At 58.3% G+C, this 13,429-nt stretch overlaps 4 protein-coding genes across 4 annotated transcripts; 2 read left to right on the plus strand and 2 right to left on the minus strand.

Annotated features, from left to right (window-relative positions):
- Positions 1-993: 993 nt before the first annotated feature.
- On the minus strand, positions 994-3,385 carry A1Q1_08072 (uncharacterized protein; the record flags this gene model as incomplete). The annotated part of the gene is made up of 4 exons (XM_014328843.1): positions 994-1,856; positions 2,282-2,426; positions 2,480-2,927; positions 3,126-3,385. 4 exons carry the CDS (start codon positions 3,383-3,385, stop codon positions 994-996), a joined length of 1,716 nt encoding a protein of 571 aa, XP_014184318.1.
- Positions 3,386-4,328: 943 nt separating this feature from the next.
- On the plus strand, positions 4,329-5,421 carry A1Q1_08073 (uncharacterized protein; the record flags this gene model as incomplete). Its single annotated transcript, XM_014328844.1, has 3 exons — positions 4,329-4,463; positions 4,512-4,674; positions 4,712-5,421. 3 exons carry the CDS (start codon positions 4,329-4,331, stop codon positions 5,419-5,421), a joined length of 1,008 nt encoding a protein of 335 aa, XP_014184319.1.
- Positions 5,422-6,138: 717 nt separating this feature from the next.
- On the minus strand, positions 6,139-8,316 carry A1Q1_08074 (serine/threonine-protein kinase; the record flags this gene model as incomplete). The annotated part of the gene is made up of 3 exons (XM_014328845.1): positions 6,139-6,651; positions 6,699-8,043; positions 8,108-8,316. The coding sequence occupies 3 exons, from the start codon at positions 8,314-8,316 to the stop codon at positions 6,139-6,141; spliced, it is 2,067 nt and encodes a 688-aa protein (XP_014184320.1).
- A 3,216-nt stretch (positions 8,317-11,532) lies between these two features.
- Positions 11,533-13,130, plus strand: A1Q1_08075 (RNA lariat debranching enzyme; the record flags this gene model as incomplete). The annotated part of the gene is made up of 4 exons (XM_014328846.1): positions 11,533-11,538; positions 11,586-11,982; positions 12,024-12,670; positions 12,708-13,130. The coding sequence occupies 4 exons, from the start codon at positions 11,533-11,535 to the stop codon at positions 13,128-13,130; spliced, it is 1,473 nt and encodes a 490-aa protein (XP_014184321.1).
- Between the last annotated feature and the right edge of the window lie 299 nt (positions 13,131-13,429).

The raw sequence follows: 13,429 nt of genomic DNA on the forward strand, positions 1-13,429 counted from the left end.
AGCTTGGAGCATTAGATTTCGAGCGATGATCAGGGCGCTCGCCCTTGCTGACCTGCCAAATGCGCTAATCGAGATGGGTGGGCATGGCACGCTTTGGGCACGCTTCATGCTGCGGACGCGCGGGGAAGGAAGGTATGACGGGATCACCGGGGTCCACTGATGGATCGCAGTGAGTGCGGAGTATGCGGAGCAGACGGAGCTCGTACATGCGGCAGAGGTGAATCGCGATGACGTTGGTGGCCACCACCCTCACCCTCTTCAGCTGAGAGGCGCCAGTCAGCCCTTGGCCCACTCCGATCTTGCCCCAGCCACAGCCACTGCATCCGACCCGGAAGACCTGGAACCCTCTCTGGTCTGGGCTGCGACTGCCCGAGCAGCAGCAGCATCGATAACCAGTCGGATGCAATGTTCCAAGTGGCACTCTGCGGTTACGGATCTGACGGGTCCTGAGTGATTCTCCGACCCCTTCGAAATCTCTCCAGCCGGCCATCAGGCGTATTTCACCGATATCTGACTGCCAAGCTGTGAATCTGCCGTGCCGAAGACAAAGCTGAGATCCAATCCGCCGACGAGCCACAAATTGCCAGGAGCTAAGCGCTGGCCTGCATCTGTGACATGACCACTGCTCACTCTACACTCGTAGCTGGCTATGTTTACATGATGTTCCACAACACCCTCCAGTCCGCGGATGCCCTCAAAAGTCTACGGAGTCTACGGGGGCTACGGAGACTAACGGCGCTGCTGTTCCTTGTTCCTCCCAAAGCTTCCCATTCCCATTCCCATGTCGGGCGTACCTGGACGCGCTTACGCGCCCACGTCCCCTCGCTCTTTTGCTCAGCACCCGACATTGACGCCCGAAGAAGTCACGGCCGGACCTAGAGAACACAACAGTGAGCCTCGGTCACCTTCGGCTGCGTTCTGACGGCGCTTGCCGCCCACTCGCACCGTACGAGCATGGCGGTGTGCCGTCGTGCAGCGCAGTCTGGAGTGCGACTAGATCTCGTCGTCCTCCTCGTCGTCGGACCAGTCCATGCCCATGCCCAAGTCCGCGCCCTCTCCCTCATGCGCATACGGGAGGGGCACGGCGCCGCGCTCGCTCTTCTGCCGATCCGTCAGAGACAGATTGAAGGGCAAGTTCAAATCGGCGTGTGTCGTCGTCCGCTTCTCCTCAGCCAGGAGCTTGAAGCTCGCCACCTGCTCCAGCGGCATGGGCTTGCCCGCCGTGTATCCCTCGACAGCGCGCACAATGGCCTTAGCTCCGCCCGTAGCCTTGCGGATCAGGATCTGCACAGCGTACGAGGAAGGTTCGCCCACTTCGAGTCCCGAGCCGGCGAGAGCGAGGGTGTCGCCTGAGAAACGGTCGAGGAGGGAGAAGAAGCGCGGATCCTCGGGTGTCAGAAGTAGCCGCTGGGCCATGGCCTCGACCGCGCGGGGGTTGTGGGGTGTGATAAGGATTAGGCCGGGCGAGAGCGAGGCGGGAGTAACAAGGGGGAGGAAGCGCGAGTCACGCGGCAGGGAGAGAATAAGGCGTCCCGGCTTTGAGGCGTTGACAGCAGCAAGGATGGAGCGGAGAGAACGAAGGACGGCGTATGGTGTGTGATCCTCGGCTAGGATGTCGACGGCGTCGATGTAGATCTGCGCTTTCGGGGGCAGCTTGGAGCCTGCTGTCAGCTTCAAGGAGTATGCCACGAGCTCACAGAGATCACGTATCCTTGCTCCAAGTTCTGGGGTCTCTCCATATCCGGGGGCAGCATTCAAATCAACAACAACATCGGCATTGGGATAGGCGCTTGGCGGCCGGAGCACGGCGACAACAACGGACGGTTGTCCTCTGGATGTCAGTTCGGGCCCAGAAGCTGCAACTCACCGTCGCTTGCCCCGCGCCAGGAGCTCGGAGACCAGCGGCCGCGCAGGCGCACTGAGGCTGTCCAGAACAATCACCAATGGCGATACCGGAACGGCGGTGTTGTCAAGCACCGTAGTTAGCGTGCTCATGTCGAGGATGGGTTGTTGTCGAGCGCTGAAAGTGGAGGAGAGGTGAAGTGGAGGTGTTCAGCTTGAAAGTCTGGGCAGATGAAACATCCGGAATTTATCCGCGGCACCTGTCGACCAGCTCTGAAGGCTCTGCTCGTGCAGACGGCAACCTTACGTGCATATCCTGTTATCCTTCGATACGGGGAGTCACGGGCATAGTCTCCAGTCATCTGAAGCAGGGATAGCGCCCACGCTATCACCGATGTCTGTCTGACGCCGTTTCGTTACAGTGCTATCGACGGCTCACCGCCCGCTGCCCTCTCCATGAACTCCCACACCTCCGCACGATGCATCTCATCCTGGGCCCACTTCCCCGGGTCGACATGCGCGAAATTCTTGTCCAGAAGTCTGCCTTGACCAATGCGCTCCGCTTCCTCGGGGAACATAGCGACCTGACGTCAGCTTTGGACTTGACTAGAGCAGCTGTGCCCAGAGGGGTACTCACGAAGACCGGCACGTCAGCATAGTCGTCAGGTTCGACCGCCGCCGGCGCCATAATCGCGATGCGCCTTGCTATACCAATTGGGAACGGCAGCTGCCCGTACAGAAACGTCTCGCTGGCCACGAGCCCCGGATTGAGGTGGAAGACCCGCTGGTGATAGCGACCGTTCTGCTCGAGGGTGCAGGCATCCATGACGCTTGAGTCACGCAACATCTGCGCCGCGAACACGGACATGCGTGTCCACGCTGTCTTCTCCCACAGCGCTAATGAAAAGTCGTTGGCCGAAAGGTCGTCCATCGTCCAGCCTGGGTTGCCGACACTGATGATCACGCCGTCGGGGGCCATGGCGTTCGCGCTCACAAGCAGGTGCGAGATGACGAAACGGGATATGACCTGGACGGCGAAGCCGGTGCAATCCCTGGTTGTCAGTTCCCCTGGTGTATCCAGACAACTAACCCGTCCTCGTTCAGAATAACACTCCCCCGCCTCGGACCGTTCTGGCACATGACCTAGCATCAGCCCGCTATTGATGAGAACGCACGAGGTAATCGATCTTCGCGTCGTCAAGGCAGGTCAAGATGTCCGCCGCGCAGGCTCTCATCTGCTCTCGGGTCCTGAGAGTCAGTTCCGCAGTGACGAAGAAACTTACGAGACGTCCTTCTGTATGAAGCTCACTGCTGGCTCGGAACCTTTTGGAGCGTAACAGGAGCATATCTGGGCGACGTCGTGTCCGCGCTGTGCGTCCCTCCCCACGATGATGATTCGGGTAGCCAGTCCCCGAAGGGCGAACTTGCGTGCCGTTGCAGCTCCAATGCCGGACGTACCGCCAATGACCACGAGCGTCTTGTTCTCACCGAAGCGTAGGGGCTTGACCTTGTCGAGGGCCGCGCTTATCTCACGCCGCTGCATGTTGCTGTCGCACGCTGTTATTGTCTCAGTAGAAATGGGCCGCAAATATCACAGCGGTGAGTCATGTATAAAGGGTACAGTAGCATGCTGCCGAGAGGGAAGATGCTGACGACTTGCGCCGGCGAGGATGGTCTATGCAGTGCTGTTGGTGAGGAATGCAGGACGACATTCGCTTCAGGTGAATGTGAAGGGAGTAAGACGACAGACGAAGGTGCCAGTCCCGACGGCTGCTGCTCGCATGTTCGCGTTATCTGGGCGGGGTGCGCTGGTAGGATGCCGCACATCCGAGGTTTTCCCGCGGCTGACGCGGGTGCAGGACGACACGCGATAGTGGAGTCTATCTGCGGAGGGTGCGCCCCGAGCTGAGACACTCCGATGCACGTCGCCCGGACGTGCCTCAGCGCCTTTATCGTCCGCATACTCGCCGGTCTCTGTTTTCGACTGGCTCAGCACATTCTACACTCGACCACGTTCGGCCACTCAACACACTTCTGTCGTCCAATTCCAGACCGCCAGCTGGGCCGCTCTTCTACATATACACACAGCGTACACAGCACCCCCGCCTCTGCGCCCCCCCTTTCGCCATGGCGCCAGCTAAGATTGTTATTGACACTGAGTGAGTGGTTCCACAATGGCGAGGAAGACGGAGGAAGGCTCTTCCGTCCTTCCATTGCCAGCTAGTTAGCGCTTGATAGCTGACCTCAGCCCCGGGGTGGACGACGTTTTGGCGATTCTCTTCGCACTTGCATCGGTGCGTGTTGCTTGTCCAGCGGCAAATACCACGGGACCGCGGGACGCCGCCTGTAACACAGGGTGACTAACCCCAGCCAAACGTGCAGGTCGAGCTGATCTGCTCTGTCTTCGGTGAGCTCACCTTGTGAACTGCAAGAGCTGACGGGCAGGTAATGCGCAAGCTACGCACACATACGCGAACCTGATCAAGATGTACTATAACCTCTCGCTCGAGCTGGCTGCGAGCCCAGCTGCGCGGGAGCGTTTCAACACGGCGCACAGGCCTCTCGTCGCCGTCGGCGAGGACGGACCTATTGGTGGCGAGACACACGTTGCGACGTACTTCGTGAGCTGCGTATGGTAGTAGCGTTTAGCTGACGGACAGCACGGCAAGGACGGACTGTCGAACATCACGCAGACTGCGCCGCAGTTCTCGCCGCCCGAAGGCTTCGAGAGCGATCTCGTGCGCCAGTCGGACACGAAGGCTTACGAAGCCATTCTGGACCTGCTGGAGAAGGAGCCGGAACACAGCGTGACGATCGTCGCCATCGGACCTTGTGCGTAGCTAACTGAGGCTGTCTAAGCTGACAACAGTGACGAATGTGGCATGGGCGTACCGCCAGAACAAGGATGTGTTCAACCGCGTGAAGGAGGTGGTGTGGATGGGCGGCGCGCTGGATGTGCCGGGGAACACCTCCCCAGTGGCTGAGTTCAACTCGTTCGCGGACCCGTATGCCTTCGACCTGGTGCTCGAGGCCGTGAAGCGTGGCGAGTTCCGCCTCACCTTCGCTCCGCTAGACATCACGACGCCGCACAGTGTGCCCTTCCCCTCTCTCCTCTTCCCCGACGCGGACCCCAAGGACGAGCGTCTGAAGGCATTCACGACTGCCTTCCTGACGCGCGTGCGCGGCCTGCAGGCACAGTTCGGCAATCCCGACGCGATGGAGATGCACGACCCCCTCTCGATGTGGTACGCCGTCGAGAACGCGGGATGGCCGAACGGCGACCTAGCCCCAGGATGGGCCGTGACGCCGCGCGAGTTCACGATTGAGCGCAACGGCGAGCGCACGCGCGGCATGTGCGTCGTCGACCGGCGAGGGACGGGCGAGGGCACCGAGATCCGCACAGAGAACAAGGCGCTGCAGGAGCTATCGACGGCGGACGAGAAGAAGGTCGAGGCCAAGGGCAAGGACGCGATCCAGGACAAAACCAAGAAGCACCTCCCGTTCATGATCTCGAACACGCCGGGCGAGGAGGAGCTCGCCCGCCTCCTCCTCTATCGTGTCTGGGGCGTCAAGAAGTGAGGTATGGGCGCATCATGGCGCACCTGGTTCATATGGTGCAGATGGCTCAAGACACTTTGGCGCCGGTTAGCTGTTCCTGGCTGCGATCGCAGCACGAGTGACACCCGTAGATAATAGAAATGAAGAGGCATGTATGAAGTTCAGATCGTGACTGATCGTGATGGCTGGCTCCGAACCGAAGAGCGGCCGGAGCGAGGGGAAGCCAAGAGGCAAGGTACCTGTGTCGGTTCTTTGGTCAGCTGGGTCAGCGAGGCACCGGCGGCGCGTGGTCGGATCCGCTGGAATCAGAAACACGTCGAGCGCAAGTGAGCGGAAGTGACTAACTCGTTGAATTTAATGCCTTGCATCACGTCAATACCAGCTGGCTCTAATACTAAACCGTTACACACGGCCCAATCATACGAGTACGAGAGAAAGAGGAGGAGGAAAAGAAGAAAAAACTTGGGTGGGGGGTATATGTCCTAAAAATATACGTGTCGCGAGACTGGGATGAGATGGGCTGTGGATGTGGGGAAAGTGTTGCTTGGTGGATTGATGGAATGACTTGATTATTGTGGGCATTGCGAACGTCGCCAGTGTGGCGAGGCGTCGGTCCCTTCTTGTTGTCATGGTCGGATACCCTTGGCGGGCCTCGACCAGAAAGCCTGACAGCGATGCGGAAAGGCTTGTGCTTTGTGTCGCGTGATGGGTCGTGTGAGGTGTCGGATGCTAGATCGCTTAGATCCGGCCCATGCCGACCATACCAGCGACTGGCGGGCCGAGCTTGAGGACCTCTTCGAGAGCTGCCGCTCCATCGGACTTGTCCTTGCTATCGCTCTTCTGTTCCCGCTCCATCTGCTGCTGCTGGTTGCGCCGAGCCATCTCAAACTCGCCCTCGACGACAACGCCGTCGAGCCACTTGTGGTTGACGAGCTCTGCGGCAGTCGCACGCGAGTCCGGGTAGTAGTGCAGCATCGGTAGTAAGAACGATGACAGCAGCTCCGCCTCCTCGGCCTCCATCAGGTACTTCTCCTTCAGGACCGAGAGTAGCGGCCAGAATCGTAGTCTCTGGATGTGCCGCAGCTCGCCGCGGCGGTTGAACATGTCGTGCGAGTATTTTCCGGACAGCGCCAAGGACTTGGGCATCTCTCCGAGCAGCTCGATAATCTGTGCAAGATGGTCGTCATCCTTGTCGTACTTGCTTCCCGGCTGCGGGTCGAAAAGGTAGTCACCCGTGAGCAGCTCGAAGATCTAAGACGGTCAGTTACTGCACGTGCAAGTATGAGAGCCAAACTCACTAAGCACGCCGCGCTCCAGATATCCACACTCGGTCCCCATCGTGTTCCCAAAATGATCTCCGGGGCACGGTACTGGCGAGTCTGGATGTCGTTGGTAAAGTGATGGTCGACCCAGCAGGCGTTGCCCAAGTCGGCAATCTTGACCGTTATTCTCTCCAGGCTGACAGGGTCATAAGGGAACGGCGGGGGAAGAGTCGTGGGGTCACCAGCAGTCGGCGCCGGCAGGTGGTTGTCGTGGTTCTCATGCGCCTCGAAATCTTGGAGGTTGTTGAGGTGGCCGGCTCCGGATGTGCCGGTTTCGGTCCGTGTCGCAGACCCAGATTTCTGGGCCTCTGGAACGGCCTTGGGCGCAGCGGCTGCGGCCGAAGGGGAGGGGTCAGAGTGTGAGCCCGAGGACTGGACTGAGGTGGCAATTTTGTCCTCTTGGGCCGGATCGGGCGTTACCGAAGGCGTCGAGATAACAGTCTGTGCAGGGGTGCCGGTGTTCGAGGCACTGGCATTAACAGGGCCACTCGCCCCCGAACTGTTGGTAGAAGGCGTCGAGGTCTGCTCCGCGGGTGGCGGCTGGTTGATCTGCTGTGACAGCAGCGATGGTCCGTGCGGCTTGGCGTTGACAGGTGCAGGCTTTTTCTTCTCCCATGTGAGCTCGCTCTCGCCAGCTTCCAGCTTGACCTTGCCGATACCGTCACCGACTGAGTCCGCAGTCGCCTGCGACGGGTTGCAGGCGGGTGCGCTTTTGCCACCGACAGCAGCACCAGAGATCTTGCTCATTCCAAACCCATACTTGTCAAGCATGGGGCTACTAGAATAGCTTGAACTCGGGGAAGGCAACGGCTGGGATCCAACGATGAACATGCTTTCCTTGCGTGGCGTCTGGTTGCCCATTCGCCCTTGACTGGGCGGTACGCCGACGAGTTTCGTGGGAACAGCGGCGGGGCAGGAGGCCAGCTCGGCCTGAACAACGGATTCCACGTCCTCGATACAGATCAGCACATTCTCCGGCTTCAAGTCGGTGTGGATGATGCGACACTCCGTATGCAGATAGTCGAGACCAAGGAGGATCTGCTTCGCGATCTGTCGAACGATATGCGTCGGCACACCACGGTGCTGATACCGCTTGATAAGACCAAGCAGGTTTTCTCCCAACACCTCGAACACCATGCACACGTGAGATCCGTTGGGGCCCATGTGACGGAAATCATCGACCAGACCGACGACATGAGAACGACCCGGGTGGGACTCTGACGAATTGGTTACTCGCTGGAGGAGTTGAATCTCGTCCAATGCAGTTTCCGTATAATGGCCATCGGACTTGACGACCTTCAAGGCAACGTGACGCTTGGTCCTGATATTTGTCAGCTACTTGTAGCCGATATCTAAGGAGGTATGGTACAGAGAAAGGGACTCACATGTTATCTCTCGCAAGCCAAACGGTGGAGAAGTGACCCCAGCCGAGTTTACGGACGATCAGATAACGCCCATTGTTGAACTCATCTCCAATGTTGATAGAAGGATATCCACCAGGGCGATAGTCTTCAAGGTCTTCCTCATCCTCAGTGAGAACGGAAGTGGCGACGGAGGAGGGGCCCGTCGAAGTCGGCTGCGATTGGGGGGGCATGTTGGTCGCGGAAGTCGAAGTGCTCGCAGGCTGATAAACGTCAGCACTCATGCGCACTGAAGCAAGATATGAATGTGGGTGAAAGATTGGGCAGTGACCGTCACAAGAGTGGGTGGCGACGAGAGCGCCGGCATGAGATATGTTGGCTAACGTCGGCGGCGAGGGTTCACACGACGTGCTGGTGCCCGAAATGCCCCGGCGTGGATTCGACGGTCTAGCCGTGGCTGTCACCGCTAAGCGAAAATAGCAGGTGGTCTAAAGGTCGCGACGAGGTTCCATGCTTGCTTACGGGTCGGGATGAAGTGGATGTGGAACAGGTTATCGGTTTAGTACTCACCTTCACAGCCATAAGACGGAGGGGAAGGAGGTGGATGGATGGTGGAGCCGAAGGGGGCGCGGCGCGCGTGTGTGCTGATGATTAAGGGGATGCACGCGTATGAAGAGACGATAAGGGGTCGGCGGTCGGTGGGGAGGGGATTGTCGGTGTCTCGACTGTCGGATACGGACGCACGAAGTCGCGGTGTTGGACGTGTTATGTGCGTGTGACGGAATCGAGGTTACAGACACGAGTGGATGGATGAGAGAAGGAAGGAAGGCCAAGGTCCCAAAAGTGGGGTATGATGTTGACCTAGCCTGCGGGGTACCACCAAGTGGAGTCAAGTGTCAAAGCTCAGGAATATTGGAATCGAGCAATAGAAGTAGGAATTGAATATCCAAGCAGGTGGTGAGATTACAGTCGCTGACGTCGGTGGTTGTCGGTCGTTTGATCGTGCGTGCAGTCGACGGACAGATGAACGCCAAGCGGACTGCGGTGCGGAGTCTGGCGTTCGCGGCGGAAGGGGCAGGAGCGAACGGAACAGGAAGGCGGGGGTCAAAGTGTAGGTTAAGTGGTTGCTTCAGATAGAATATCGAGAGAGGAAAGGGTGAGGGTGATATCGTCAGGCGGCAGGGTGGGTGGGCGAATTCGGTGCGTTGGCGATTTGGCGTGCGGCGTACGACGGGGTGCAGTACAGTGCTCGCCTGATTGTTGGACAGTGATGTTCAAACGACTACTTCGTCTCAACGAAATGATACGAATACGTGCGGATGGGATTGTAATGCCGCAGTAAGGGCAAGCGAGGATAGTCCGGTTACTCTCCGATAAGCAGTCCTCTGTTCATCCGTACGCGCCTGAGTGTGAACGCTGCATCATTGACGCTTTTCGTTTCAAACGTATCAGTGCTTCATCACAGCTGCCATGCATCACAAGCTTCCCGCGGCCCCTTTACCGGAAGCTGAGGACAAGATTCGGAGACGTTGGAGGTCTACAGCTGGCTAGACCACTGAAGATGAACCCAGGTGCCGAGTCGGACGGAGCGGGAATGGCGAAGCGCACAGCCGAGAGAAACCGGCCAACTGGACCGAAGGCTCCGATGGCTGCCTGACGGGCCTGGTTCATTCGCTCAGCGGCTGAGTGGCTCAGTAATGGCTCGCTCGCTCGCTCGCTCGCTCAAGTCATTTCGCCCAATCTCGGGCCAACAAGCCCAATTAGCCCTGCGTCGAACGGCACTTAGAGTTTGCTAATCTGTTGCGAGAGTGCGTGCGCTCTGGGGTCTTTGCCAGCCGCCACAGCCCAGCGCCTGGGGCAGCTGGGGCCAGCGAGGCAGCGTGTCGTCGCACGCGCGACTGTTGGCTGCTGCATCCTGCACATCACTCCTAACGTCAATGGTCCTTAACGAGCGGTGGTGTTGTTGGTCGACGGCGGCCTCGGCCAATCGCGGCCAATCGCTTGCATCGAAAAGGAGGTGCCCTATAAGAGATTGAGTTTCTGCCCTGAGTGAACCTGACCAGGCCTGACCAGGCCCGAAATCGACGCTGCTGATTGGACTGGGCAGCCGTTCCTTGACCTGCCAATCTTGGTTCATTGTCTCCCTCTGGCGTGTCTTTGCAATCTCTCAGCCCTGGAGCCTCAGCCCTCGACGCCCCTCAGGAATTGCTTAGGGCCAGAAGCAAGCGGATCTTATGTCTCCGCTTACGCCCCTCGTTCATGTACGTATCACACCCTAGACTGGCAGCCTGCGGTCCCCTTGCATGGGGGCCGCCAGACGCGCCATGCGGCCATCCTACAAACGCGGCGGCGCCCTTCCTCTATCTCCAACAATCCGACGACCACAGCTGGTCCATCGTCTTTCAGATGTTGTAGCCAGTGCGGTGAGCAGGGCAAGTTATTCTGTCTATTTGCGTCCGACGAACATACCCGTGACCTCCAGCATGCCTCGTCGTACCCCTATAACAAGCTTATCCTCGGTATTCAATCGGGAGGTCTCATGAGATCCGACGGGGTAGTTATGACGCTACCCCGCCGTCAGTGCGCACACGCGCACGAGAACTCCCAGCTGCCAACCGCGCCGCAGACCGCAGACCCCGGCGAAACTCGATCCACCTCAACGTCATGCCTCCGTTCCTACCCTCGTACCCTCGCTGACCGAGGACATTACATCCTAGTAATGTCATGATGCAAGCGGACGGGCGGACGGACAGCGCAGGTGATCAAGCGAGCACATGTTCCATGACATCTGACTGCTGCGAGCACCTCAGGCCACAGAAACGAAGGCCGCCAGAAGAGGAAGGAGCAGACACGACATGGAATGCGCGCCACAAAATGCCAGCATATGATTGGCCCTACTTATCAGAGCATCGACACACAGACGTCTTGTTCAGATCTCCGTCACTTGCGAACAACAGCGAACCACTCAGATTCGAGCAGCGTATGCTTGAAACTACAGCGCAAGTCGCCGACTTCCGAACACGGAGCACAATCTAGACGATCTGCCGAAGCATTGAGACTGGCAGACAGAACGGCTAGAACGGGGGTGTACGTGAAAGAACGTTTAGAACATGATTTCAGGTATTGGACATGCAGTGCGATCGAGATAAGCCTGCCTCCCAGCAAGTTGCGGCACAGTGGACCCAAGCGTTCACGACCCGCTCAACACCCTGTGCGAACACCGCCGCGTCCCGAGCACCAGCTAAAACCTGCTGTACGTGCTAAGAAATGCCTCTGCTTCTCTGCATTGTCCCTGCTCCCTTAGAGCCGGTTCGACGTGTCGCCAGCGCCCAGCCTCGGCGCTTGAATACGTAACGTGAAACAGCAGACCTCCACCAGCAGACCTCCACATCTGGCGCGTAGATGTTTTCGATATTGGCACATCATCTTCAGCGAGTCAACTGTCTAGCATGCTTGTGAGTACCTACCCCCCCCCCTGGTTCCATCCATCCTGACATAACAGGTAGCCATCCAAGGATGCTGCCACGGTAGTCTTACAGCGATCTACGATTCTGTCGCCCAATTTGAGCAAGCGAAGAGCCGTAAGGTTGACCTCCTGCTCCTCTGTGGAGACTTCCAGGCTCTCCGATCGCGACATGACTTTGAGTCTCTCAACGTGCCGGCCAAGTTCAGGCAATTAGGAACGTTCCACGAGTACTACGCGGGGAAGCGAGTGGCGCCGGTGCTTACTATCGTGATCGGAGGCAACCACGAGGCGAGCAATTATATGTGGGAGCTGTACCACGGCGGATGGCTCGCTCCCAACATTTACTACCTCGGAGCGGCGGGAAGCGTCATGGTTAACGGCTTGCGGATATCGGGAGCCAGCGGGATCTTCAAGCCTCACGACTATGAGAAGGGTGAGAGTCAGGATGTGTACCTGATGGACTGACCTTCATAGGCCATTTCGAGCGCGTGCCCTACAACAACTCGATGCTGCGTAGCGTGTATCACATCCGCAAGTATGATGTTGGCAGGCTGATGCAGTTGGATCGGAAAAACCCTTGCGTCTTCCTGTCGCACGACTGGCCTATCACGATCGCAAAGCACGGCAACACTCAAAAGCTTTTGCAGCGAAAACCATTCTTCCGCGACGAGGTCAACCGCGACGCCCTCGGCTCGCCGCCTTTGCTCGACCTCCTGAAGAACTTGCAGCCCTCCCTCTGGTTTGCTGCCCACTTGCACGTCAAGTTCGCTGCTCTTTACGAACATCCAGCGGACGCTGCAGCTGCCACTTTGATCGTAGACGTCGCCGCTCCAGTCGCCAACCCCGACGAGATTGCCATCTCAGACGATGAGGACGAGGTTGAGACCGCTGTCGCTTCCGAAGTTCAGGTGGCGTCAGCAGAGAACCCGGACGAGATCACCATCAGTGATGAGGAGTTTGACGAGCCCGTCAAGCCGCCTGCTCCACCCCCAGAGGCGGTAGCCACCCCAGCCGCTGTCTTGTCGGTCGACGCGAATGGTGTTGCTTCAGCCGATCCGATACCCAACACGACAAAGTTCTTGGCTCTCGACAAGTGTGGAAAGGGCAAGGAGTTCATTCAAGTGAGTTCTCAGTTCCTCGCTCGCTAACTGGTGACAGTTTCTTGATATCCCCACACCTGAGCCTGTCGTCCCAGGTCAGCTAAAGTTTACTTTCGACCCGCAGTGGTTGGCTATCACCCGCGCACTGCAACCCTTCCTCAGTACCGACTTTTTCCAGCCTCCTTTGCCAGAGCCAGAAGTTGCAAAGGCAATGGTCGCGGATGAACTGCAGCGGATAGAACAGGAGGGTCTGCTTGTTCCGGGCCAATTGGGAGAGGCGGAGTTGGCCGAAGGGGCCGTGCCTCCTTTGGTCTGGGAGAAGGGACCGATCGACATCGGACGAGTGCAGCAGTTCTGGCCTACGGCTCCACCAGAGGGAGAGCCGGGAGGTTCGCCGAGTGCATGGTACACAAACCCGCAAACTGAAGCGTTCTGCGGCATGCTCGGCATCGAGAATAAGATCAACCCCCGACCTCAGTAGACTGTGAGGGCGGTGACCTGGCAGCCAGTCGTTTGTTTGTGTCTTGCGGCATTTACTTGCAGCATTCCTGATTCAAAAGGCAGTCACATTACGGCATTTATATTTCGCATTAGCAGACCAATTAGACACGGATGCATAATTTGATCCCGCTAGCTCCGGCGCGTGTGCTTTGTTGACGAGTTCCGGGAGCTGGAAACCGTCAACACACACGAGCTTAGCTACGTCGCACATTCTCCACCACTTGTCTGTCCTTACCACCTCTGTCGCGCCCCTCAGGCGCTGTTCGCTCTCTCTCGACC

The sequence above is a fragment of the Trichosporon asahii genome, assembly GCF_000293215.1.
Source record: "Trichosporon asahii var. asahii CBS 2479 unplaced genomic scaffold scaffold00002, whole genome shotgun sequence".
NCBI lineage: Eukaryota > Fungi > Basidiomycota > Tremellomycetes > Trichosporonales > Trichosporonaceae > Trichosporon > Trichosporon asahii.